Source organism: Photinus pyralis, unplaced genomic scaffold, assembly GCF_008802855.1.
Source record: "Photinus pyralis isolate 1611_PpyrPB1 unplaced genomic scaffold, Ppyr1.3 Ppyr1.4_LG2, whole genome shotgun sequence".
NCBI classification, from domain to species: domain Eukaryota; kingdom Metazoa; phylum Arthropoda; class Insecta; order Coleoptera; family Lampyridae; genus Photinus; species Photinus pyralis.
Window position 1 is genome coordinate 29,724,559 of NW_022170403.1, and position 24,733 is coordinate 29,749,291.

The following is a 24,733-nucleotide window of genomic DNA, read 5'->3' on the forward strand; positions in this document are numbered from 1 at the left end:
ATTTGACGGCTCGTGTTAAAAAGTGATATTAAAAATGAACTACAATTCTATACTGTTGTTCATACCCTCGTTCATACCATACGTTATCTATATGGTACCGCTGCATACGTTACCTATCAATTAAAAAATCATAATTTTACAGAAGGCCACAATTTTCAAGAGGTGTACCGTACTTCGTCTGAAATTTCGCTGCTGGTTAATCAATTCCATATGTCAATTTTACTGCATCGATTCCAGTTGTTGGAATATGTGCAGGTTGATTACGAATTTCATTTTATATCATGATCCGCTTCCCATATTTAATAAGAATGGCAGATGTAATTAGAATACACAATGGTTTGTTTCACTTTATCTACCCTTGCCGTTAAAGTGATCACTGTGTTTACCCTTACGGGAGCTCGTCTACGGTTGCGATGGGTTACACGTGATGACCACAGCGTACCCTAGATTCTGTGCATTACGCATGAGATGATTTTACTCTCGTCCAAAACACATAGTGCATGCCAAACGATAAGTAGCCACTGCACAAATCATAGATTTTAGTTTTTAGTTGATATTTTTAAGTTTGATATAGAATCTAATTTTGCTCGGCAATTTTTTTTTATGTAACCAAAATTGTATCTTATCTCTTTCTCAAATCTCCCATGTAAATAAATGTAGCAACCTTCATCTGGGACACCAGGGGAAATGGTAAACGATTAAATGGCAAAAAGTTGAGCTTTCCAAACCAAGGGAAATCTTAATTACCTTAAAGTGTTTATAATCCAAAATATCCGGTCGTAACTGCGATTTTTAACAAACAGAATGCACAAATAAACACAACCAACTGACGTTACTTTTGGAAGTTCACTTTTTTTATTGCACTTAAATCTCGATTTAGATGACACTGGGTTGGTTTGAATCACGGATGTAAAATTAGATCTTTGATAGTGGAAAAACATTCTTTAACTGGTACTGGGAAATGCTTCGCACAGAAGCGATAAACTTCTTTAAACCGAGTTGCACATTCACTTTTATCAGGACGACTTAAATCTCTTTAAACAGTCTCTATAACCTTCTTCCACAAAAATTTACCATTAAACAAGACTGACTATCTTTTCAAAAGCTTCGAAAACGGCAAAACAGACAAAGCAATAAGCGCATACGTTTCAACGTCCACAAAAAAGCAAAACAACGATTAAGGTCTATCGCCAGAGAAGTCACGATTAACGTCTTCCTCTGCTATTTAAAACAATTTCCCTTTCTTTTCAACTTTTCGAATCATCTCCATCTCATCAAATTATTACGTTGTCGAACAAACACACCTGTCTACTTGGGCGATAACACGTGCTCATTTTCAAATTAATTGGACCACGCAGCGATAACCGAACTTACATAGGAATAAACCTAATCTTGGAAACACGTAATTTAAATTTACAATTACAAATTACAAAACAATTATTTAAACACAATTAAACATAAAATAATTCTGCTACAAAATCAAACTAACCTCGAATTCAAATGGATCGGATTCTCAAATAGTAACCACATTTAACGTTACAGATAATTGAAATGCAACATAAAAGGTGACCCATCGTTATTATACGTGCTGAAGCCAAACAAAGCGTCTTCATGGGTCATGACGTAGTTTACACAACAGTATATTAGCAAATTAGAGAGCAAAAGTGTTTAGCTTTGTTTGCATTAAATTGATGTTCAAATGACCCATTTAAATCGTCATTATGGTACCTAATCATTAAACAGAACTATAAATTTAAAAAAAGAAACTTCTTTACAGACGCTACAGGTAGGTTTAAATTTAAATTTGTGCGTCTTATCTCGCACCTACTCAGAGAATCCTTACAACATAGGTAGAATAAAAATTCTCAAATTGTAATAAGACCATGTTTAAACTACTTTCAACGCATCAGAAATGGTGAAGAGTATTCATTGTTGGACCTTTGCTTTATCAAGTTAAATTGCGTTACTAGTGGTGAATAAGGTGCTGAAAAAATAATAATTTATGTTGAAGTAATAAATCTCAAAACTGTTTCAGACATTACTTCACATTAAGCGCCCTAAATCCTTCCGAGCATATCGCGAATGTAAGTATGTATAACCAGATTTTCGATAGGGGTGTGTCGTGCATCATATATTATCAAAACTTCGCACTCACGTCTATTTACAACTTGAGTAGCGTTCCCTTATAATGGAAGTAGTTTTCCTCGTAAAAGAAATTGATTTCCGTAGTTTATTGAGCTTTTTCTAGATAAATGAACCTCCACACATACTTAGGCGAACACGTGTAATATTCGGAGGTAGGATAAAGATAGATCAACATTTTTTCTCATTGTAACGATTGTTAGGCAGTGTTTTCGGGTAACGCGTTGGGGGTTTTATAGAATGTTACTATCACCGGAATTTTGGGTTTTACTGGTTCTTTCCATACCTCTTTGAACTTTATGCCCTCGTTCAGAGCTAACAAACGGGAATTTACAACTTCCTGCTTATTTTTTCTTTTCAATTTCTTTACTTGAGCTTTATTGCGGCTTGCGTATACTCTTTCGTGAGTATGCGTTTGTAAGAAAATGTCAGGTATTATTTGTGCTTTACTGGTTTAAGAGTCTGAGATTTTATTAGTGTGCATTTCCATGCTTGCAGTGGTGTAATGGCAGTTATTCGTAATAAATGATATTTTTGTATTGGTAATCAATATAATATCGTACAATACAAGGCAAGTTTACACTAAAAATTCGCAGATCTCGCAATTCGTGCAATTATCGGAAGGTGTTGATAACAAACATACTATTCCATAACATAATGAACAAGATTTATTATGACATTAAAAAATAAGAATGAATATGAAAATACCAATACCAAAATCCACAGATTTCGTACTTCATGCAAACATCAGCGGCATTGGAAATTAGTTATAAATAGTTATATTGTTAACTCCATCATATGTAAAACACAAATGTGTTATTCATTGGGTAAGTGGGTCGACCTGAAGAATAATGAATGTGTAAACAAATAGGTACAGCAACGAGCTCTTGAGAGTGCCTATGGAATGCGCACAACCAAATTTTGAACAGGGGTCATTCTATTCTATTCTATTCGCAGGGGAGCCCGACCGGGCAGCAAATTTCCGTTCCCTATACAAGATGGTGATCGGTTGCACGAACTCGTATAGGATATGGAAGTAGTGAATGTGTTTACATATCCTATCTGATTTCGTGATTTGCTAGCGGAATGTAGCATATTTGACAAACAGTGTCAAGTTATAAAAGAAGTGAAGTGAAGAAGACGCAAAGAAAAATGCAGAACTGCGAACGAAATTTAGACCCGAATTTTGCGAAGTAGGTGCAGTTAACTGGATCAAAGATTATTCAAAAGTTACAAAATCAAACTGGATTGTCCAACGGAATTACCAAGATCCAAAAAAATCGTAAAATATTTCATACTTTTCAATATTTTTTGTCTGTATCCAAAATGCCCTTTATTACTTGGTTCCAATGTTTTGAAAATGCAAATGAGGATAGTGCAATGTTCACAGTACACATAATTGATCACTATCACGAAATCGGATAGCATATGTAAATACATTCACTACTTCCATATCCTATACGAGTTTGTGCCACCGATCACCATCTTGTATAATAGGGAACGGAAATTTGCACTTAGGCACACCAGAGGCCCATTGTGCCTACCACCTTTCTTCGCAACTGGGTTCAGAGCCCGTTCCTCTCAATGAAGGATAGGACATTGTTTAGCCTAAGTTGCTTCACCCTCCCCGGTTCCAGGTATCTGTCTCCAAGAAGTTGATATATGTCTCTGATCAAAGCGTCACAGTGACAAACCACATGCTCGGTAGTTTCATCTGCCTCGCCGCCACAGAACCTGCGCGTGGACTTCTCCGCGAGGCCAATGTTATGCAGGTGATAGTTGATCATCCAGTGCCCCGTAAGGACACCGGTGATCTTCCTAATCTGGCTTCTCTATTCAGTTTTAGTAGCCTAGAAGACCCCGATTTGCCAAGGGGCCCTGTTAAAAAGGCCTTGGACTGTCGGAGTCCGGTTACTGCCATTGAGCCTGGAATTGACTTGACTGGTCAACCAGTATTTAATCCTGGCCTTGACAACGGAGGGAGAAATCCCTAGGGTAGGCTCGGACCCGACGAAGACCCCACCACTGCCTTTGTGAGTCAGCTCGTCCGCCCTTTCGTTGGCCCCTATTCCGCAGTGCGCTGGCACCCAAATCAAGCTTACCTTATTAGACTCACCCACGGTGGTATAGACTGGTGATACGGCGAGCGCGTGTCTGCAATTCTTTGATAAAAAAAATCGACGGACGTAGCATGTGGCATGAGAGTATTATCAACGGTTTTTAACAAATTAAACACATCAGAATTTGGATGATTTAATCCACCCCGTGATTTTAACATAGTAAAATGCGCGTCTGATGCATTTTATGAAGGTAACAATTCTAAATTCAACAAATGAAGGCAGTTTATAATTACTTGTAGGTGAGCGCGCGTTAGATTCAATAATACTGAATGGACGGAATGTGCTTTCTCGCTCTCGGGTGCTCCTTTTCTAATAGGTCGGTACTCGTGCGACAGATTTCCGTGTGCTCTTAATGCTTCGCCGGCTCACTAGTCTATACCACCGTGGACTCACCTAATCTATCTAGAGTTCGTCTGCAATCAACCGCCACCTGACTATCGCTGCATGTATATATGCGCTTATTACGGTAACCTCTATGGAGTTTTTCCTGTGCACAGGTCATGATGGCTAACATCTCTGCCTGAAACACGGTGCAATGCTGACCAAGGGAGATGCTGACGCTAGCTCTCGGTCGATCACCATATATACCCATGCCCGTTCCCCTTCCTGTTATTGACCCGTCTGTAAACCACACGAGCCGCTCAGGTTTGAGGAACGGGCAATCCGAGTTCAGCCACTGCTCCCTATCCGGGAGGCGTATTGGCATTCTGTACTATTATTCAGAGCAGCTCTGGTCTGATTCGCAGTATACTATGGCTTCACATTATGCGCAATTTGATAATACATTATATACTGCGATTCAGAGCACCACTTTATAACGCTTTGGTCTTAGCAAAATAGCCCGGATCACATCCCTTTTTGCGAGGAGGGGATCGGTTGTGAGGGTTTCCTCCCAGATCCGCCCGTGCCCAGGGCTGCCTCGATCCTCGTCCCAATCATTTAGCCGTATGGAAGCTATCCGAGCCTCTGCCTCCACAGATAAGTGTAAAGGCTCTAGTCCCAGAAGTGCCTCCATGGCCAAGGTTGGCGTGGTTTTTAGGGCTCCAGTGACTCCCAGACAGGCGAGTCGCTAGACCTTTCCTAGCTGCTTCCTGTAGGTTGCCCTGCTGATCCGCTCTCCTTCTATTCGTAAATGAAACAACCTCGGTCTTTTCCGGGTTAACGGGAAGACCATGGGTGCTGCACCACCTATCCACCTGTTGAAGTGCCCCCTGCATGAGCTCTTTCACGGTGTTTGGAAACCTCCCAGTTATGACCATCGCGAGATCGTCCGCGTATCCCTGTGTATACGCTCCCTCCTCGTTCAAGGTGCGGAGGAGCCCGTCTAGTACCAGGCACCACAGCAGTGGAGACAGCACTCCACCCTGCGGACATCCTCTAGTAACCGATGAGCTCCTCTCCGTCATTCCAATTGAGGATATAATGACTCTGCTTTCGAGCATGGCTCGGATCCATCTTACGATCGACCCATCAATACCAAAGTTCTCAGCAGCCTCACTAATCGAGTCGAACGTGGTGTTGTTAAACGCACCCTTGATATCTAAAAACGCTCCCAGAGCTATCCCCCCGTAAGGCATTCCCTTTTCCAGCCTGCACACCAGGCTGTGTAGAGCCGTCTCCGTGGACATACCAGCCCTGTAAGCATGTTGGAACGGATGTAGTGGTCTACTAACCAGTACGCCATTCCTAATGTATGCATCCACCAGCTTCTCCACCGTTTTTAGAAGAAACGATGATAGGCTGATGGGCCTATAGTCCTTCGCCACGTCATATTTAGCACGACCCGGCTTAGGTAGGTACACAACTCTTACCTTCCTCCAGCTTTCGGGGATATACCCTAAAGCCAGAGAGGCTCTGAAGAGATGCAACAAGTGTAAGAGCAGCGGATCCAGGCCCTTCTGTAGAAGAGCCGGGAATATCCCATCCGGTCCTGCACTCTTAAATGGGCTGAACGTGTTGACCGCCCATCTCAGAGATCCCTCGGTAACCACCCGGGAAGCTACCTTCCAGTTGATCGGCCTTACACCGACCCGAGTAGCTCCTTTTGGTGGGTCCGAAGTTAAGTAGTCCCCAGAGCCTGGAAAGTGTGTTTCCAGGAGACATGTGAGAGCCTCACCCGCGGTAGACGTATATCTGCCGCATGGAAGCCTCAGTGTCCCCACCTTTGGGCAAAGTGCCCCGGGTCCTTCAAAAGGATCTTACGAAGTTTTTGAACTTCAGGAAGACCTTCTATGTTACCACAGAAGGTCCTCCAAGATCCTCGTTTCGACCTCCGAATATGGTCCTTATACCTGCGCCGGGAGATCTTAAGATCTTCCCAGTCCGCAGGTAACTTAGTTCGCATGGCCCTATTAAAGAGCCTGCGAACCTCCTTACGAGCCTTTTCGAGGTCTGAGTTCCATCAAGGTGTTCTCTTCTTTCCTCGAAAGGTACGCAGTTTACAGCTATCCTCATAGGACGATGGTATGGCGTCGCTTACTAATGCGGCCGCCTCTTCCACCTGCCCTGCTTTCCGACAGAGCAAAGGTGGTCTATCCAACCGGTCCGACAGTTTTGCCACATAGCAGTGCCAGTCAGCGGATTGAGGGTTCCGAGACCTACAGGGCCCGCAGTGAAATGCCAGGTTCAGTTGGAAAAGAATGTGCCTGTGGTCCGAAAGCGACGGCTCATCAGACACTCTCCAATTCGTGATCATGTGAGCTATTGAAAAGGAGCCCAGCGTCAGACCAATGACCTCCTGCCTCCGTGCTGTGACAAAGTTAGGGGCTGCTCCCTGATTTAAAACATTCAAATCAGTTGTTTGCAAGTACTCCAGAAGGTGGTCGCTCCTCAAGTTCGTGTCCGTGCAGGGGTTAAATTTGATTTTATTCTATGTCTATGTATCAAATTTCATTTAAATGCTTTCATAAATAATAAAGTTGGCACTGCGCATGCGCAAAACCAAATTTTGATCCTGGTGTTAGATAGATTTTCTATTATTCCAAGAACCTACGTATCAAATTTACCAATTTAAATAATTGTTGCGTTACTTGTATTGATGGTGCACTTTGACGTCCTTCCGTCTGTCTGTCATACGTACTCCTTCTAAACCACTGAACCAATTTTGGCGATATAGGACTCATTTGAAAGGGCTCGGTCCAAGGATTCCGTGTATACCCATATTTTTAGGTTTGGGCATGCGCAGTGGCAAAAATTTGGTTTTACGCGTGCAATGCTAACTTTTTTATTTATGAAGATAATTAAATGAAACTTTATATGTAAACACTACGAATATAACTAAAATTAACGACGTTTTCAAAATGTTATGTTGCGCATGCGCAATGCCAACTTTCTTATTTATGAAGGCATTTAAATGAAATTTTATACATAGGCACTTGGAATACAAGCAAATCTGCCACCAGTTTTAAAATTTGGTTTTGCGCACGCGCAATGGCAACTTTCTTATTTATGAAAGCAGTTAAACGAAATATCATATGTAGGCACCTTGAATGAAACAAACTAATACCAGTTTCAAAATTACTGTTAACGCATGGTGTATGTTTTATTTATGAAGGTATTCAATCAAATTTCTAATGTAGACAATGCGCAATGCTATTTACGAAAGCATTTATAAAAAGTTCTATACCTATGTAGACACTTCGGATAAAAGTAAAACTAAAACCCATTTTAAAATTTGTATGTATTTGTATACGCTCCACTATTTTTCAATAAACTGTATAGACTTCGACGATAGGCGGCCCATTTGAAAGAGAATGGAGTAAGGATCTCATGCCTACCGGTATTTTTTCCTGGTCCTAGCATTTATATTATTAGGAGGAAAATACGCTCTCGCCATTTATGTTTGCATAATGACTTTTTAAACTTGTCTTGTAGATGGGTGTATTTTATCTAAGCTTAACATTTGTAAATTTTGGGGTATGGTTTTTGATAGCACTAAAAATAATGGGAACTAATAACAGTAGATCTCATTCTTCATTATACCTTAAGTTCTGAAGCTATATCAGTGCTTTTCCGGTCTCTTTCTGCATGCGTTATAGTCAAGTTGTTAGTGATGGGAATGGCATTGTTTATTATGTACCTACATGGTTTTTTGTGTTTTATCTATTAAGTGTAATGTCTGGTCTATTAAATAGCCTTGTCTGTGAGTAGTGTCCTATCCCAATATAATTTATGGGTGTGGTTTTCAAGTATTATTTGTGGTTTATTTATTTATTAGATTAGCAGCCAACAGCAATTACCAATAACAGGCTACATTTTAAGTACATACATCAAACTAAAAATCAAAATAATGTAAGTGCCAGTACAATTAACTTAAAATGAAAACAAATTGGTTTTGGGTAATAATATTAATAAAAAGAAGAAAGAAGTGTAAAAGTAACAGTCATTATAACAGTAACAATATAATAGTAAAAAGAATAACAGGTTTAATAAGAGTAAAATTAAATGTTAGTTCTGCCTACGGACTGGAGTAGCATAAGGTTACGATGTAACTAAAGGTAGAATTTTAATTTGTTTATAAAACGATTTTTGGGTTGAACGATGTTCAAGTCAACACGATTCACGTATTTACTCATGCGATACAATGGTGGTTGCAGAAGCACATTGGTTCTAGCTAACGATAGATAAAAGGTTTGGTGATTCCAGGTGTTGGTACGTGGTACTTTAAGCATTGCTTTGTTTGATACCTACCTTTATGTCATACTCATACTTCTAAGGCAATGCAAATTGCGTCCGTAGATTGCGTGTTAAAGGTATTTAATGGGCGAAAGTAGAGTTGTTATGGGAAATAATATCCGCAACGAAACAAAATGTTATTTGCCGAGAGCACTCCACCACGTACCTGGAAGCAAAATTGTTATATGGTTAATAGGTAAGTGTAACAAAGTTATGAATTAATTTATTGAAATTCCCGAAATATGTTTTTCTCCCTTTGGTGGTGTTTTAAAACGTCTAAATGAGACACACAATAATAATTTACGACCAGTATCTTGACACGCGTGACAATATATGAGTGGGTCGGAATCCTGGTCGGAATCGACGAATTTTTCTAATGCCTTTATTTTTACATTTCATTTGACGACTTTAATTATGATAATTCCAACCCACCAAGACTAGACTAATATAATTTGATTCATATCATGATTAAGAAAAACATAATTATGCAGAAAGAGGCTTCTTAATGTGATTGCAATGAATAATTTTCAATGGTGATTGTTAAACATAACCAATTGAGATTTTATAGTGGGAATTGCATCAAACAAATCCATGACAAGACCATAATCAGCAACTTTAAAAATTGGAGCGAAAGGGTCGTTGTTGATCGCGACAATAGTTTTACTATCCTTTATTGCCGCGATGTGATACGATTCACCAGATACTCCAATTCCTATGTATACGGCAGGAGCAACACGAATTCCGAATTGTCCTATCTGTATGTCCCTCGGCGCTAATCCCGCGTCTACCGCTGATTTTGTGGCCCCTATTGCCGCATTTAGAATATAACACAATTCATAAAGCTGTTTAAAATTTTCAGCAGTTCGGAGCCCTCTGCCTCCACAAATAACAACGGTTGCATTGTCGAGTGATGGGAGTTTCGATTTCACCCACTTGTTCTTGTGATATTTAGGAACGAGGTGATCACTCTTGCTGATTGGCGCAGGTTCGATTAGAACTTTATCCATTGGATCTTCAAGTAATGGCCCAGGTACTGTAAATAGGGTGTTTAGTGATAATATTCAATCAACATGGAGTACATAAAACGTGCAAAATAAATACATATTTTACAAACTGCCTATAGTAATTGTTTTTCCTTTGCGAATTTGAATATGAAGCCTGTGGGAGTGGCCTAGCGGAAAATTCAACTAAATTAACTGCTAGAAACAGAGACTTGTTATAACTAGACCGCGCGTAACGTACATTTTACTATAAACGCCTGTTGTCAAGATAGGATAGGCAACCAACTGTTCATCGCGGGGCAGACGTACGTTCTGCAGCTTGCTTTAGCATATGTTTATTCTAAATTTTATTTTAGTAGCAAAAAAAGATAACATATAACTGTTAACTGTTTTAATCGAATTTATTGGTATTTTATTTGTACTAAATTGGTATATAACTGCCTTACTCTGGTCCTAATTCGATTTATATGTGTATTTTGGTGGTGAACACGCATGGGAAAATATACTCTTAAAACTAAAGATGTAAGTAGTAAGATATGATTATTTAGCGGATTTTAATTCAATATATGCCTATCCAAAAACCCAAATGGGCTGTAACTGTTATTTATTTTTCTTAGACTGCTGATAACCATTTTGTTTACAACGCGGTGTGGTGTGGATTGAATGAAAAACCTGAACACATTTTCAGCAATTTGGCAAATTTTTAATTCATCGCTTGATACGTGCAACATTCCTCCACGATTTTTTTCTAGTTAAAAGCTTTGAATGACTCTCTGATGCGAATATCGCATCTGCACATATGGAACATTTAACAGACTTTTAGCTATTTTTCTTGTAACAAAACCTGAAATATACTTAGTACCAGTAAGTACTTAGTTACGTCTATACCTAATAGGCAAATAGGTACTGCCGTTATCTGGTAAAGGATGTCGAATAATAGTTCTACGTTATTTTAAGTGAATGGGAAAGTCGAAAACGCTCGGTATTGCGTTATTGTTTAACACCTTCGTAGGTACCTGTCTAAAATAGGCTTCATTCCCCGCAAATGCACTATGGTGGGAGTAAATTTTTCTCTTCGAATGGCTCTGATCCATTGGCCCTTTAAACTTTTATCCGTTGGAAATCTGCATATTATTTAAAATTCTATCTACAGAGTACATGTTGATACGCACGAGTTAACCTAAGTTTATTGGTTTATTCTCAACAGAAATTTATCTGTTCACTAATTCGAGCTAATCACGAGAATAATTAAAGAACGGAACATCTAAAATAACAGCTTATTTCATTATATTGCACATCATCTCTGCGATTTTTGCCCCGCGGTGCATTGTGTGTTGCATACTGTGTCGACAACACCTTAGATACGTTAAGCGCAGTCTAGTTATAGCAAGTCTCTGGCTAGAAAGCTATTTGGTTTGGATTGAAAAAAAATCAAGTTGCTAAGGAATTTGGTCATATAAGCGAATATCTCGTAAGATGGGTTTCAGAGTAGAGACAAACATGATAGACTGCAATCAATTTTAAACCTTAACCCTGCAACAGTTACAGGGTTAAAGAAATGCGTATTTATTTGCCTAACATCTTAATATACCTGAAAGTAATCCTCTTTGATAAATTGCTTCAGCTGCACGGTTTAATTTTAACAGCTCCAACTTTTCAAGCTTATTTGCTTTGTGAGTACAAAGCTTACCTACATGTAAACATCTTTCGAGACGAAGGAATATGTCAGAGAGTCTTCTGTAATCTATAACAATGAACAAAATTATTTGGGTATTGTGTTTATTGTCACATACATGGCGCTCCCGGTACAATGCATACATACATATTATTCTCATTTTAACTCACTCACTCATTTAACATTATTTACGGACTACCTATAGTCATTGGATTAAAAAAAGTCAATGCTATAGTTGAGAAATAGTACCTCACCCTAAGATAATGCACCTTATGAATGGAGTCTATACTTTGTTTCAAGGGTGCTGAACCTTTCGTCACACTATCTGACGTCATAGCAAAATTAAGGCAGGTCGTAAATTAGTAGTTGGTTTACATATTGTCACATTGACGTTTTAACTTATTTATTAAGGTGTCACTATCGTTCATTATTATCAGACCGTCCAAGTTGACAATCACTTGTAAGGCATCTGGTCCTGATAGGTTTTTTCCTGTCCCCAAGTTTTATAATGGCTATATGGTCATGTATTTTATGTAGAGGAACTCCGTTGGTATGAATTAAACTCGAGATGAAACTTTTTCCACCGTTTGTAATCACCTCATGTAACCGATTCTTTGCACCTACAGTCGAAATGGATACTGCCAGAGCATCAGAAACTCTTTGAGATGAAGTGTATGATGGTTACAGAAAACGCATAGGAACATTTGTAACTTAAAGTTTGTCTTTAGGCAGTTCGTAAATTAATATTTTGTTTACATAATGTTGATGTGAAATTAAGTATGCTACCAATGTGAAGAATACGCGTTTTTTTTTATCGCCCTTAAACAAAAGTTCATTAGCCAGCAGCTCATGTGTTTATTTGGACCTAGTCTAAACCTGTACACTTATTGAGAAATGATTTGAGGAACCGGAAAGGAGTGGAATAGGATGTACTCTTCACACCAAGGGGTCTCTCAGGGTGGCTAACGGACAGAACAGGTTAAGTTGCGCGAATTTTAATGATCCTTAACTAGCCATTTGCAGAAGTCGTATAGGCCATGGTTTGTCGGTAGGCCTTTCGCATTTATATATCTTACAAATTTGAGATAAAGCGTAGGCATTATACTCGTACCACAGGCTCATTGAAATAACAAGCATACATACAGTTTCTGTTCTTTTGCCACACACTCGAGATATTCGCATAAGGATCTTGAATATCTTCTGATCCGATTTATTTAAAAAAAACGCAATTGTGAGAGAAAACAGGTAGTGAAGATATTTATTCCTGAAAAAACTCAAATGTTCATATTCAAATCGTATGTACAAAAGAAAAAACGACACTACACCACAAGTATATATGTATAAACGGCCCAAAATAATATTCTTAAACACGCTCATTCTCTTCTGTCTCATGAATATAATCACCATAATAATCTTCGTCACTATCAGATTCGTCCAAGTTGATAATCACAGGTAAGATGTCTGATGTATCAATATGTTGTTCCCGTTCCCAGGCCTGGTTTATAATGCCTCTTGTATGATCAAAATATCTTTTCCATTTTTCCGGTGTAACCTAAACATTAAAGTTATTAAGTACTGTTTCACAAAACAGCATATAAAGAGGTTACTTTGTGCAGTGCCTCATTCCATAAAGACAAAACGGCACTGTGTGTGACAGGCTGAATTGAACCGATCCTTGCATCGTAATGCCGTTTGCATTCTGACCATACCATTTCGATTGGATTATACTCGCAGTCATATGGAGGAAGTCTCAAAACACTGGAAATCTAACGAAAATCGTTTGACGGATTGATATTATTGACAGATCAATAATTGGTTTATTTGTCACGACTTACGTTAATGACGTAATTTTTTTGTCTCAATCGATTTAAATGTAATGAAGAGAGAATCGCATTTATGACGTCAGGTTCAGCACCAGTGAAACAAAGTATATGCATGTGTAAACGTTTCCATTGAGGAGACCATTACCTATGTTGATTTCCAGGCAATGCACAAGTAATTATTCCGTAACATCATAACATGCCTAAACGGTCGCATTTGTGAACTTCGCTAATGGATGATTAATTGGCGTAGTGAATATTGGCATGCATTACAGAATCTAAAGACTGCTTTTTAATGGCACTACGACGGTAATTTAGTACATATTAAAATTTTCAAATGTATCAAATCGTACGACCTGCGCGTTGCGAACTCAATCCAAACACAGTAAACAATCTGTCAGAGCTCGAGAACCGGAAGTCATACGTGCTCTAGCAGCGAAGTCAGACATGTGAAGGAAAATCGAGCACATAAAACAGTAAAAAAAGTACTAGATTGGGAATATCATTAGACGCCACTGATTTTGTTAGACCACCACCGCCACCACGCTATCAAAGCGAGGCGCTTCGCCGTTTGTTTTGTAAATAGTTGAAGCGGAGGATTCTTTTTTCATCATTCGTTCTCTCTCTTATAATAAATATCAATCCGGTCATGAAATTGGATTTCAGTTCTTTTAAACACGAAAAGTCATAAAATTCAAAAATTACACCCAATCGTGTCCAAAACAAAAACTCTATGGTTACTATCATGGTACAATAAGACAAGGTATGCCTATAACTCTTAGACTATGAAAGAGAGGGGACCCGTAATAGAGAGCGCGCGCGTGAAGCAAATTGCGATCATACTGCCACCACCAGTGGCGCCCGCTCGGGTATTACAGTAGGAAATTACAATTTATTTATACTGCCATCATGGTACGATTAACCTGTGTGTACAGTTGTCGGACATAATACCTATTGGGTTCTTATTTGAATAGAGAGACAAAAGACGCGATAAACGTAAACATACGACTCGACTTTGATCGTTTCGGAAACTGGGTGCGCGATATAAACGCAATATTAATTATTATTGAAAGTATACTTACATAAGTATGTAGATATTACCACATACCTATACCTTTAGTAAAATTCTGCACACCCTGTTTTTGAAGCGATCAGAACTGAAAAAGGGTAAATTATAAAAGAGTATAATGTAGGTACGGTATATGTTCCTTATGCTCCAATAACACTTTGCAACACATTTCGCTTTTAATTAATGCACACATCTTTCTGGTGAGGAACCCTGCAACGTATTTAACAATTTGTTCAATATTGCAGAGTTCATGCTTTTTGAACAAACATTTATTGCATATCTTCCAGTTCTATTTCATTGTTCCAATTAATTGAAGCATTAATAATTTGTTCGTTGCTTCCTTGCGACGGACAAGTTATATAGAATAGGGATTGTATCCAGAGGAATACAACTCTCCACCCCACTATCTCACAACTCTGTTGTAATCAGCAAGCGTTTGTAGGTATATGCACTTTCAAACTGCCTTGAGGTGGGGTTGTTATTCTATCCATCCCTTGATCTTTTGGAAGAAGAAAATAATTCCAGATGGTCCTGGCTTATTTTAGGAACCTTCGCAAAAAATACATTGTCATTTCCCTATGGTGCATACTACCTGGGACACATTGAATCTTTTTCTTCCCGATATATCTGCTTGCTTGTGAAGTTAGTGCTTCTGACGTGAATCCTGGGGAACAATTGACTGATTTATACAATTTGCCGATGGTGCACACCAGTATCACACACTGTTCTAACATAATTTTCCCCTTTTGGAGACAGATCATTAGCTTATACACTGTTTGCGGCTAAGTGCGGAGAACCAGGTGATCATGCACCAACAAAGTAATTAATGAACTGTAATCTATCTTGATTGATACACTTCTTATCAGTTTGGTTGTTATCATGAAGGAAAATAAAGTACAACCTTAGTAAATAATTCTTATATTGAAAACTGTACAAATAAAATAAATGTACCTATATTCTTTTCCGAGTGAATCTTGAGGGCAAACGCAGCTGATGGTTTCAGAATGGGAAATTATTTCTAAACAAAATAGCAACCATAAAATAGAATAAATGAATTGGAATACTCACAATTATACGACAACAGGCTTTGGCAATAAAGCCCTAAGCAGTTTCTTGTACTTCAGTAATAAGCTGTTGATACTATAGCAAACCGTTGACGATGACGACGGTGATAATATTGAATTGAGATGTCTTCTCCCCTAACGGGTTTAATCATAACGATCTTCCTTCAGGATATCTTGTCTTTATCGAATGTGGCGGCGATCGATGTGTATTGTTTCGAACATCCATCGATGACCTCTCTCTTTTTAAGACCAAATCCTATTTGTCGTGCGCCCTGCGCAGACTACATGTAAGTACAAAGGCAACATACACTATAGTTAAACTACTCTATACAAAGTAATCAGTCGCCTAAGGGTTAGGCATCCAAACATGTACATATCTGTTACGTCATGTAACTAGATAGTCACGCCGCCACTGGTATCGCTTGCAGGTTATATCACTTGCTTACTGTAATCGAGAAATTATCAATGAAAAGAAGTATAAAGCAGTATTTTATTGATGCACAAAAATATAGGACAATTGTAAGGTTATGAAAATGAAGACCTTAGAAGTGTTTTATTAACTACCATGAAGATTTAATTAAATTTAGCCAAACCAAACAACGTGCCGTTTTTTATCTTGCCTATGAAACGATATTCCTGCTGGATAACGACCACTGCAACTTTTACAGTTGTACGCAGAACAATTCACCACGTTTATATCACACAGTTTTGTACACACAAACTTTATCAATAATGAAGAAATGTCAATAAATTCACACTGCCACCACGCTTTGACTGCCACCGAAAATATGGCGGTCGCCTCGAAATTCGCGTCAAATTCACGCATGCAGTGGATGCGGTATTACGGGTCCCCTCTCTTTCCTTGTCTAAGCTATAACTAAACGCAGCTGACGTTTTTATCTCCATGGCGTCACAAGAATCACCGCCAAATTTGAAAATGACATACGCTTCATACTTGAATTAGAAGTGCCATTGCAATTACTCAATTTGTGTGTAATAATGATGGATAAATAACTTAGGTGGCAATCCTCGGAAGTGTCATTTGTAATAGATGTGTTCCAAAGTGTTTCTTAATATTGGCTACGCAGTACGCGCATTTTGTATTCATGTGTGCACAAGTGCATAATTATACTGTAGGCACATTTGATGTCTTGTTTTACATCTCTGTAAGTTTTCTGCTTCAACAAAAAGTGGATTTTGAAACTGGATTTATAATTGATTGTAAAATCCCACAATGCACATTGTATAAACCTGGAATTCTTGTGTGTATTAGCATATGCTTTTTTAAACTGCATTTATAGTTGCATAGTCACACTGGACACACTTTAAGTCCTTGGAACTTTTGTGCATTAAGAGATGCTTTTTGAAACTCGATTTATAATTGTAATTATAGTTGCAACATATTGCACTGGACACATTTTAAATCCTTGGAAATCTTGTGTGACAACAGATCAAGATGAACTCTTTATTGCTGGTTGAGTAATCATACTGAATGCATCTCGGAATGCATTTAGAAATAAATATCAGGCAACAGAGAAGCTAAACGTAACACATACTTATTTCAGAAATTTAATCAGCCTTTTAAGTTTTATTTATTGCCGCTAAAGGTCTCGTACTTATTTGAAAAGGCTAATATAATTTTTACTTTTTTTACTTTACATATTTTATTGTAACTTTAAATATTTGTATTGATAACATGCAATAATTGATACTTTCTAAGTTTAATGTGAGAAACTTGACGCAGTTGACATGGATTGAACAAATCTTATCACATCCGTAAAGGGGATACACTTTTATTAAGCTGGTAGGGCTACACAAACCCCATTACTTTATTGAACGGTAGAGCCCAGTTATCCCAATGACGTCACGCATAAGCATACCTTGTCTTATTGTACCATGGTTACTATATACATTGAATTTCTGGTAGGAAAATTTCTGCCCGGATACTGACGAGGGTTGTATAAATTTCACAGAGGTCGGTCCTAGGGCCTACTCTGTGGAATGCGATGTACGACGGGGTGCTGAGGCTTTGGTATCCTGCAAGGGTTGAGGTCATCGGCTTTGTCGACAATCTCACAGTTACAGTGCGCAATCGAAACGTAAGGTTAAGCCGCAATGGACGACGTTTTGATGATCGCCGGCATTGGAATGGAGTAGGACCTGGTGCACGGTACCTACGTTAGAATATGAAAGTCGAGGTGGAAAGTAACACTAGAAGAAAATGTGCACAAGTAACTAAGGTTAACAACGGGTGCGCTAACACTGACTCACCAACACCACTCAACCTGAAGTAATGCATACGCGGTTTGGGGTGGGGATGGAAGTTTTGGTTAACAGGAGAAAGGTTTTAGTGGGTGGAAGTCCCACACTACCCCCGCTATAGAGCGAAGCAAGGGTATCCGTACGGATTTCAATATCAAAATATCATCTATGTATATATGTTTTCAAAACTGGTCACAATCATGACCCAATATTTGGGTTAAATTACACCGATCAACAAAAAAATAATTTTTTTGCGCATGGGATTTACATAATACATTTTGACTATAATAAGCAAACATAAATAAAAAGTGCGATTGGGCATCGAAAATATTGGCTTTTACAAAAGTTGTAGCGATTTGATTGAAAGCTTTCATGGGCGAATTAAAGCTGGAATCTTTGTTTTCCCTCAAATAAAAAGAAATATGGAGTGTGATATTTTCCCGCGGATACTTAGCAAAGAGGAGAAAAAATCCTGGAACAGTTTTAAGGCAGTAGCCCATGACTTCCCGTTCAGTGTTTCCTGGGAAACCATAAGGTGAACATTATGACAAGCTGACCGGATTTGGTTTTGCATTATCAAGTATAGAGTGTCTGTAAAGATGCACAGGTTACATTTAGATCAATTTAAGGATAATATGGGAGCTTATTCGGTATTCGGAAGAACAAGGGGAACATTTTCAAGACATAATTATAATTGAATTAAATGAACGCGCGTGCATCTGCATGCGTAAATGGAAGACAGACACAGACGCAGAAACTTGTCTTAAACAAATGCGATCTAAGTCACCTTGTATTAAAATTGTGCAAAAAATAACAAATAACTTTAAACACACAACATTTATTTCAATAAATGCTCGAATTGCCTTCCGTCTGCTTCCATGCCATAATAAAGATTTGCTTCAAAACGCCGCCGTACATGTTGCAAGATTTCAGGGGTAATCGCTCGAAATTGTTAAGTTATACCATAGTGTATTCTATTCTTACACTATGGTTATACGTGCTCGCAACACTTGTAATGTTCCGGGCGGAGTAGCATAAACTTTATTCGTTAAATATACCCACAAGAAGTAATCTGAAGGACTTAAATCAGAGGAAAGAAAACCATTTCAAATGCGAATATCTCCGAAACGAATCAATAGAATTTAACAAGCAAAGCAGATTAGTAATCACGATTAAATTGGCTTTCAAATAATGTGCCATTTGCCATAGGATTCCATTTAAACTTTTAGGGGCTAAGCTCCCTACGTAGAGCGGTGAAGACTTGGGCTCGTGATTTGTATTCCAAAAGTTGTCCCCTTCGAATACAAAATTGACGTGTACGAGGATTTTTCGAAATTTCTAAATTTAATACTCTAAAAGCCCTCTGTATACTTCTCGTTGGGCCACTCTGTATATACATGTTTAATAATAATGTGTAGTTTTAAACGGCCCTACAAATCAGCGCAAAATGATATATTGTCGAATTTGTGGAACATGTCACAATATTTCAAGCAAGTCATAATCATCTGGCAAAGAAATTCTGGAGTCAGTCTACAGTTTATACAAACTCAAAAGTAGCAAGCCAAGCAATTTTGTGAACGATAGAAGAATTACTTACTCGTTAATTTACTAGTGCTCTTTCCTTTCACTGTGATGATTTTAATAGAGTCCATCAATTGTAAGGTCATAAAAGCATTTCCTGCATAAATCGGTCTAACAAAAGTGTCTCGATCTTTTACATCAACAATGTCAGTAATAGCAGGCACGTCTAATTTCACTGCAACCCTCGGTAAAACCGAATTGCCTAGTTTTGAAGAATTTGCAAATATGTGCGTCATATGGAATTTTTCTTGTGTGGCCAGTATCGTTTCGGTTAGATTCTCTTCAGGAAAACCGTCATGCGTTACGTTTTCTGCTGTGAGTACTCGCGCAACTTCTTGACGAGTGGATAGATATTTGGCAACAGGAAATGTATTGGTTCCTGGTAAAAGTACAACTAGATGGTTGTCGACCTTTGTAGCAGCTTCAATCGTGTTTATAGTCGTTGGTTTCAATTCTCTTGTGTTGTGTTCAGCTACCACAAGGACACATGTTTGTCGTACGGGTTTAGTAGCCGCGGTCACAACAGATAAGAGTTTTGAACACTGACACCACATCTTTGAAACGTTAAAACGAAATTTCTGTCAAATATGGCAATTTTGACACACACTAAACTTCCTTTATCAAAGACGTCAGCTAAAAACGTTGAGCTACGATGATCTAGTCTAGAAGGAATTACTAAATGTAGAGAGTTCGTATCAAATACTGTCATTTAAGTTTTGCGGTCATTAAAGGTGTCAATAAAATCTCATACTATACGCACAGAGTTGTCTTATATACAACTCTGTGACTATACGGTTTTCTTGATTATTTTGGTGGTGGTGTTTTGAAGGTGTATTTGCAGGTAGTAACCTTTTTATTCTTTCTTGTACTAGCTATTTAATCATTGAATTTCTTACCACAATTTGATATTATTTACATTTTGCTGATTTTGCATAAACTACGATATCTAAATCATGGCGTCCTCCATGTCTTTGTTTCGAGTACCGGTAGATGAATCGTGTTTGTTATACTGTACAGATGATTATGCCAGTATTTTGTTTAATTAAGTATTTATTTCTGTATTCACGAGGAGTTGATTATCAGTGCGATGTTGCTTTGTTCGATTGACCCGTAACTATTCCGTGAGGAAAGCACCCAGTACAGTTTGATTGTTCGTTATATGTGTTACTTTCTGATCCGCGGCGCGCTGCAGTTCTTGTGCGTTAGCTATACGAAGGGGGGCTCTTTTAGTTGATGTTTCGATGTTTGTATGTGCGAGTGGGTCATTCTGTTTCCGTGGAGTAGGTACCTAATACAGTTCGACCTTTCGCTGTATCTGTTGCCTACTCGTCTCGTGCAGATTGTAGTTCTTAACATCTTAGCAATACGAGTAGGGACCCTCTCATTAACATTTCCACTATTTAAAATATGTTCTGCTTGAGCGATAATCGATTTTCACATGAATACTTGCTATTGGCCAATGCCATTCTCACATGCACTTTTCGTGTTAAATTAAATTATGTTAACTGAAGGATGCAGTAGAGCCACACCATTTACATGTTTCCTATGTACATGAAATTTGTTTATTTGACGAGTTGTGTTATCTCTATTGATCGTACAGGTATTTTGATGTGTTTTTGTACTGAATTGATTTATTTTCAAACGTCGTTTAACTGTAGTTATAGCGACAGTTTTATGAAGGTTTAAGTGTCACTTTTTTGACACCTATTTTGAGCGGCGTATAAGTGTTATACTCCGGCGGCGTGTAACATTTATACGCCACTCTAGTGAAAACAAAATACACACTTAGCATTTACGTCCACGAACTTTATATTTCTATTTATCAAATCAAACAAAACTATACCTTTTCTGCAGAAAATTCTACTTGACGTTAAAATTAAACGTGCAATTATTTCAAGTGGCATTTTGTAACATTGGGCTTGTATTGGGTTCTGAAATCTTCCCGAAATCTTTATGAATTTTCACTGTATCATGCAAAAGGATCTTGGTGACAATGTCTTCTTTATTCTATAACGATTCTTCGATAGGTACCCTGCAGCAACTGCATCAGATTTCCACCCTCCATGTTTGTGTTAAACAGGTAATATCACCTCTGCAATCTGCCAACACAGTTGAAGAAGTCCTCCTCAAGAAATGACCAGTACATTCCTTCCCATTTGGTATCTTGAAGTATATAGGACCATCTCGGTACCGTAGATCGTAGATAACTGCTTTACAAAAATCGAAAATTGTCAAGAGTACTTTAGTGAAATTGTCATTTTGAGTTATACTGTAGTCATGGATACAAAGCAATGTTATGCTGATATTATTTGCGGTACCTATTGCGTGCATCTTTACCCATTTCCTACATTATATGTAAATGACGTTTGAAAATAAAATATAGTATTTCATTCGAAGTATAAGTTACTTTATGTGATTCGTATGAATTTAACTCGCCTCGCTACGCTCGGCGTTTAAACTTTCATACTCAGTCACATAAAGTGTAACTTATACTCCTAATAAAATAAATATCTATTATCATGTTTTCCACTGCATTTATGATGTCTTGTGTATTTTGTTTTTATGAACTTGTTTAATTGCATTTGATTTGATTATCTGATTTTTATCATACCATTTGAGATGTTTTATTTATGTGTATTTTCTCTTGCATTTTATTGCTGTAGGTGATTTATTTCATGTATTTGTGTGGCCTGTGCCAGGGTTTTACTCCCGTAGAAGGTTTCCCTGGCATGGTCTTGTGTGTGCGTTAATATATTTATTTGATCTTGTCATTTCTTGCGCACAAAAGTTCTGTCTTTTATTTAATTCCCTTCCCGATTATGTCTCACGTCCCAACACATAAAAGAACCCGTAGGAGTCCATTCGTGCCACCCAAATTCAAAAGTGCTGCGAAACTACTTTCGTTTCGACTTGAAAGGTAGGTGCTTGTAGTTTTTGCCAGAGTTGCCAACCGTAAGTATAGGGTAAGTCAACGTTTTCCGTGTCTGCTTGATAGACCCCCCTAGGAACATTACAGTGTTACGCCCACCATTACTAATATAATCACCCGCCAAAACAGAGACGCGCCAAACCTTACAGGCACCCGTTTACGAATAACCCGCAGCAGCCGCGAGAGTACGGAGCGCGCGATCTACCCCAAGATGTTGATGCCCGCGCACCCACTACTTTAACCCCGCGCTAGAGGACGACACCTGAAAACCTACCACTTGCAAATACGCACGACTAGTATAAGAAACTTCGCCACCCTTCCATTGGCATCTTCTCTCGCAAGATCGCATCTGAGCATAAACGTTCAGAACAACTTTACCACCGCTTTCCCCTTGCTTTTTCTTGTAAGAACAAGGGCGATCGTGGAATTAAATACAAGTGCGCTGTTACCAGTGTGTGACGTGTACATAGACATTTATTCTTAGCTCACGAACCCCATATACTTTTGTTTTGTTGTACATATGTGTATATAGTTTTATGTTCTAGCTCTTAATAAAGTGCGAGTTCTGTAACGTGTACATATTATTACTCAATACGAGACCAACAAGTGGCGCCCAACCAGTGGTGCTAAGAAAAGTCAAAACGCCTCCCACAACAAGAAGCAATGCCAAGAAAATGTCAGACTCCAACAGCACACCTTTCATCATGACCAGCGACATGTTAAAGGAGCTGATCCAATCCCTCGACTCCACCAGGACGACCTACAGCGGATCCTTTGCCAAGTGCACCGCCAGATTCGACGGGAAAGGTGACGCCGAAGCATTCGTGTACAGCATCACCACCTACAAGAGTTGCACGGCCATCTCCGAGGAAAATGCGCTGACAGGTATGTCAATGTTATTAGAAGGAGATGCAGCTACTTGGTGGCAAGGGGTGAAGCGGACAGTCAGCAAATGGGACGACGCCACCGCCCTTCTGCTCAAAACGTTCGGTCCAACCAAACCACCACACCGGCTCTTCCGAGACCTCTTCGACGGCGAACAAGGACCAAACGACCCCACCGAACTCTTCATAGCGAAGAAGAGGGCCATCCTGTCACACATTGAGGAGGAAATCAGCGAATCCATACAACTACACATGGTGTACGGTCTGCTACACCGCAGGATCCGGAAGAAGATCCCAAGATCAACATTCACCACCTTCGAAGAACTCCAGCGCGAGCTGAGGAAGGTAGAAGAGGTCGATCCACCACCCACCAAGAACGAGACCCAATCCCAGGGAACGACGAAGAAGGCGCGATGTGCTTACTGCAAGCACGTGGGACATACACGGGAAGACTGCCGAAAGAGGAAGCGAGCAGAAGAAGCTGCACCATCCGCACCAACCCCCTCGTCAGCTCCAGTCTCCACACCACCCACCACCAGGTCGTCCGCCTCCACCCTCGCATGCTTTGGATGCGGAAAACCCGGAGTAATACGCAGCCAATGCCCGAACTGCCAAGAACGCACAGGCATTGCGCCAGTGGATTTCTTTCTAACGGACACAAGCAACCCCTCACCGCCGCGTGTGCGCCCCATTGTAAGCATTACCATCGCGGGTGCAACTGGAAGTGCGTACATTGACACAGGTGCGCGACAATGTATCGCGGGGGCGGGACACACTTTATATAGTACCCTCTGTGCCGCGAATTGTGATTTTGTGCCACGTGACGTGAACTTAGTGTTGGCTGACGGCAAACCAAGACCCACCACCGTCTTAACCACCACAGTGCCAGTTACCCTAGTGGACCGGGTGATACACACCGAATTCCTAGTCCTCCCAGGAGCCCGAAATCGCACCCTCCTCGGGGTAGATTTCATAGAAGATGCGAGAATACTTCTAAACCTACCAGAAAGACACTGGACATTCATCGGCGACCCGCGCCAACATCCTTTTCAACCGGAGCCGGCTGCCCACTTCTTTTCGGCTTTCGCGCCTACACCGTACAGCACACCAACTATTCCAACCCAGGTACCGGAGAGCAGCCACCCAACAGACCCAAGACGACGGGCCTACCGAAACATCCACCTGTTTGGAAGGAGTCCAAACCGCCCTAGCCGCCCGGAGACACCCCACAACTGGGAAGACTCCATAAGCGCCGAACTATACAGCATATTCGCAGATACGCTACCCGTGCAGCCTGCCACGCCATTACAACCTCTCCCGCCGCCGACGATCTTTCCCCATTCACCCAAGAAGAGAGCCAGACGCACCGTCTCCCTCTACATGGTAGAGGCAGAAGGCATTCACCTACGGGCCGACGAGGCCACCCACCTCTCGAGGAACGAGCAAGACCAACTCAACGTCATGCTCCAGAGAAACGAGGATGTCTTCTCTGCAGGGGGAGCCCCGACACCA

At 39.6% G+C, this 24,733-nt stretch overlaps 1 protein-coding gene and 1 long non-coding RNA gene across 2 annotated transcripts; both read right to left on the bottom strand.

Annotated features, from left to right (window-relative positions):
- Window positions 1-9,176: 9,176 nt before the first annotated feature.
- Window positions 9,177-20,014, bottom strand: LOC116162672 (electron transfer flavoprotein subunit alpha, mitochondrial-like). Its single transcript, XM_031476334.1, has 3 exons — window positions 19,425-20,014; window positions 11,529-11,681; window positions 9,177-9,969 (listed from the first exon to the last, which is right to left on the bottom strand). Exons 1-3 carry the CDS (start codon window positions 19,960-19,962, stop codon window positions 9,464-9,466), a joined length of 1,197 nt encoding a protein of 398 aa, XP_031332194.1. The 5' UTR covers window positions 19,963-20,014; the 3' UTR covers window positions 9,177-9,463.
- LOC116162673 lies at window positions 15,404-15,872 on the bottom strand. The gene is made up of 2 exons (XR_004143579.1): window positions 15,570-15,872; window positions 15,404-15,519 (listed from the first exon to the last, which is right to left on the bottom strand). It is a non-coding gene; the product is annotated as an uncharacterized LOC116162673 (long non-coding RNA).
- Window positions 20,015-24,733: the final 4,719 nt, after the last annotated feature.

Excerpts from the sequence above, each read along its gene's own strand:
- LOC116162672 (XM_031476334.1), bottom strand. The coding sequence starts at position 19,962 with ATGTGGTGTCAGTGTTCAAAACTCTTATCTGTTGTGACCGCGGCTACT. Across the intron at positions 11,682-19,424 it reads GAGCACTAGTAAATTAACGA|ATTACAGAAGACTCTCTGAC; the intron begins GTAAGTAATTCT and ends TCATTGTTATAG. Across the intron at positions 9,970-11,528 it reads TCAAAGAGGATTACTTTCAG|TACCTGGGCCATTACTTGAA; the intron begins GTATATTAAGAT and ends CCCTATTTACAG.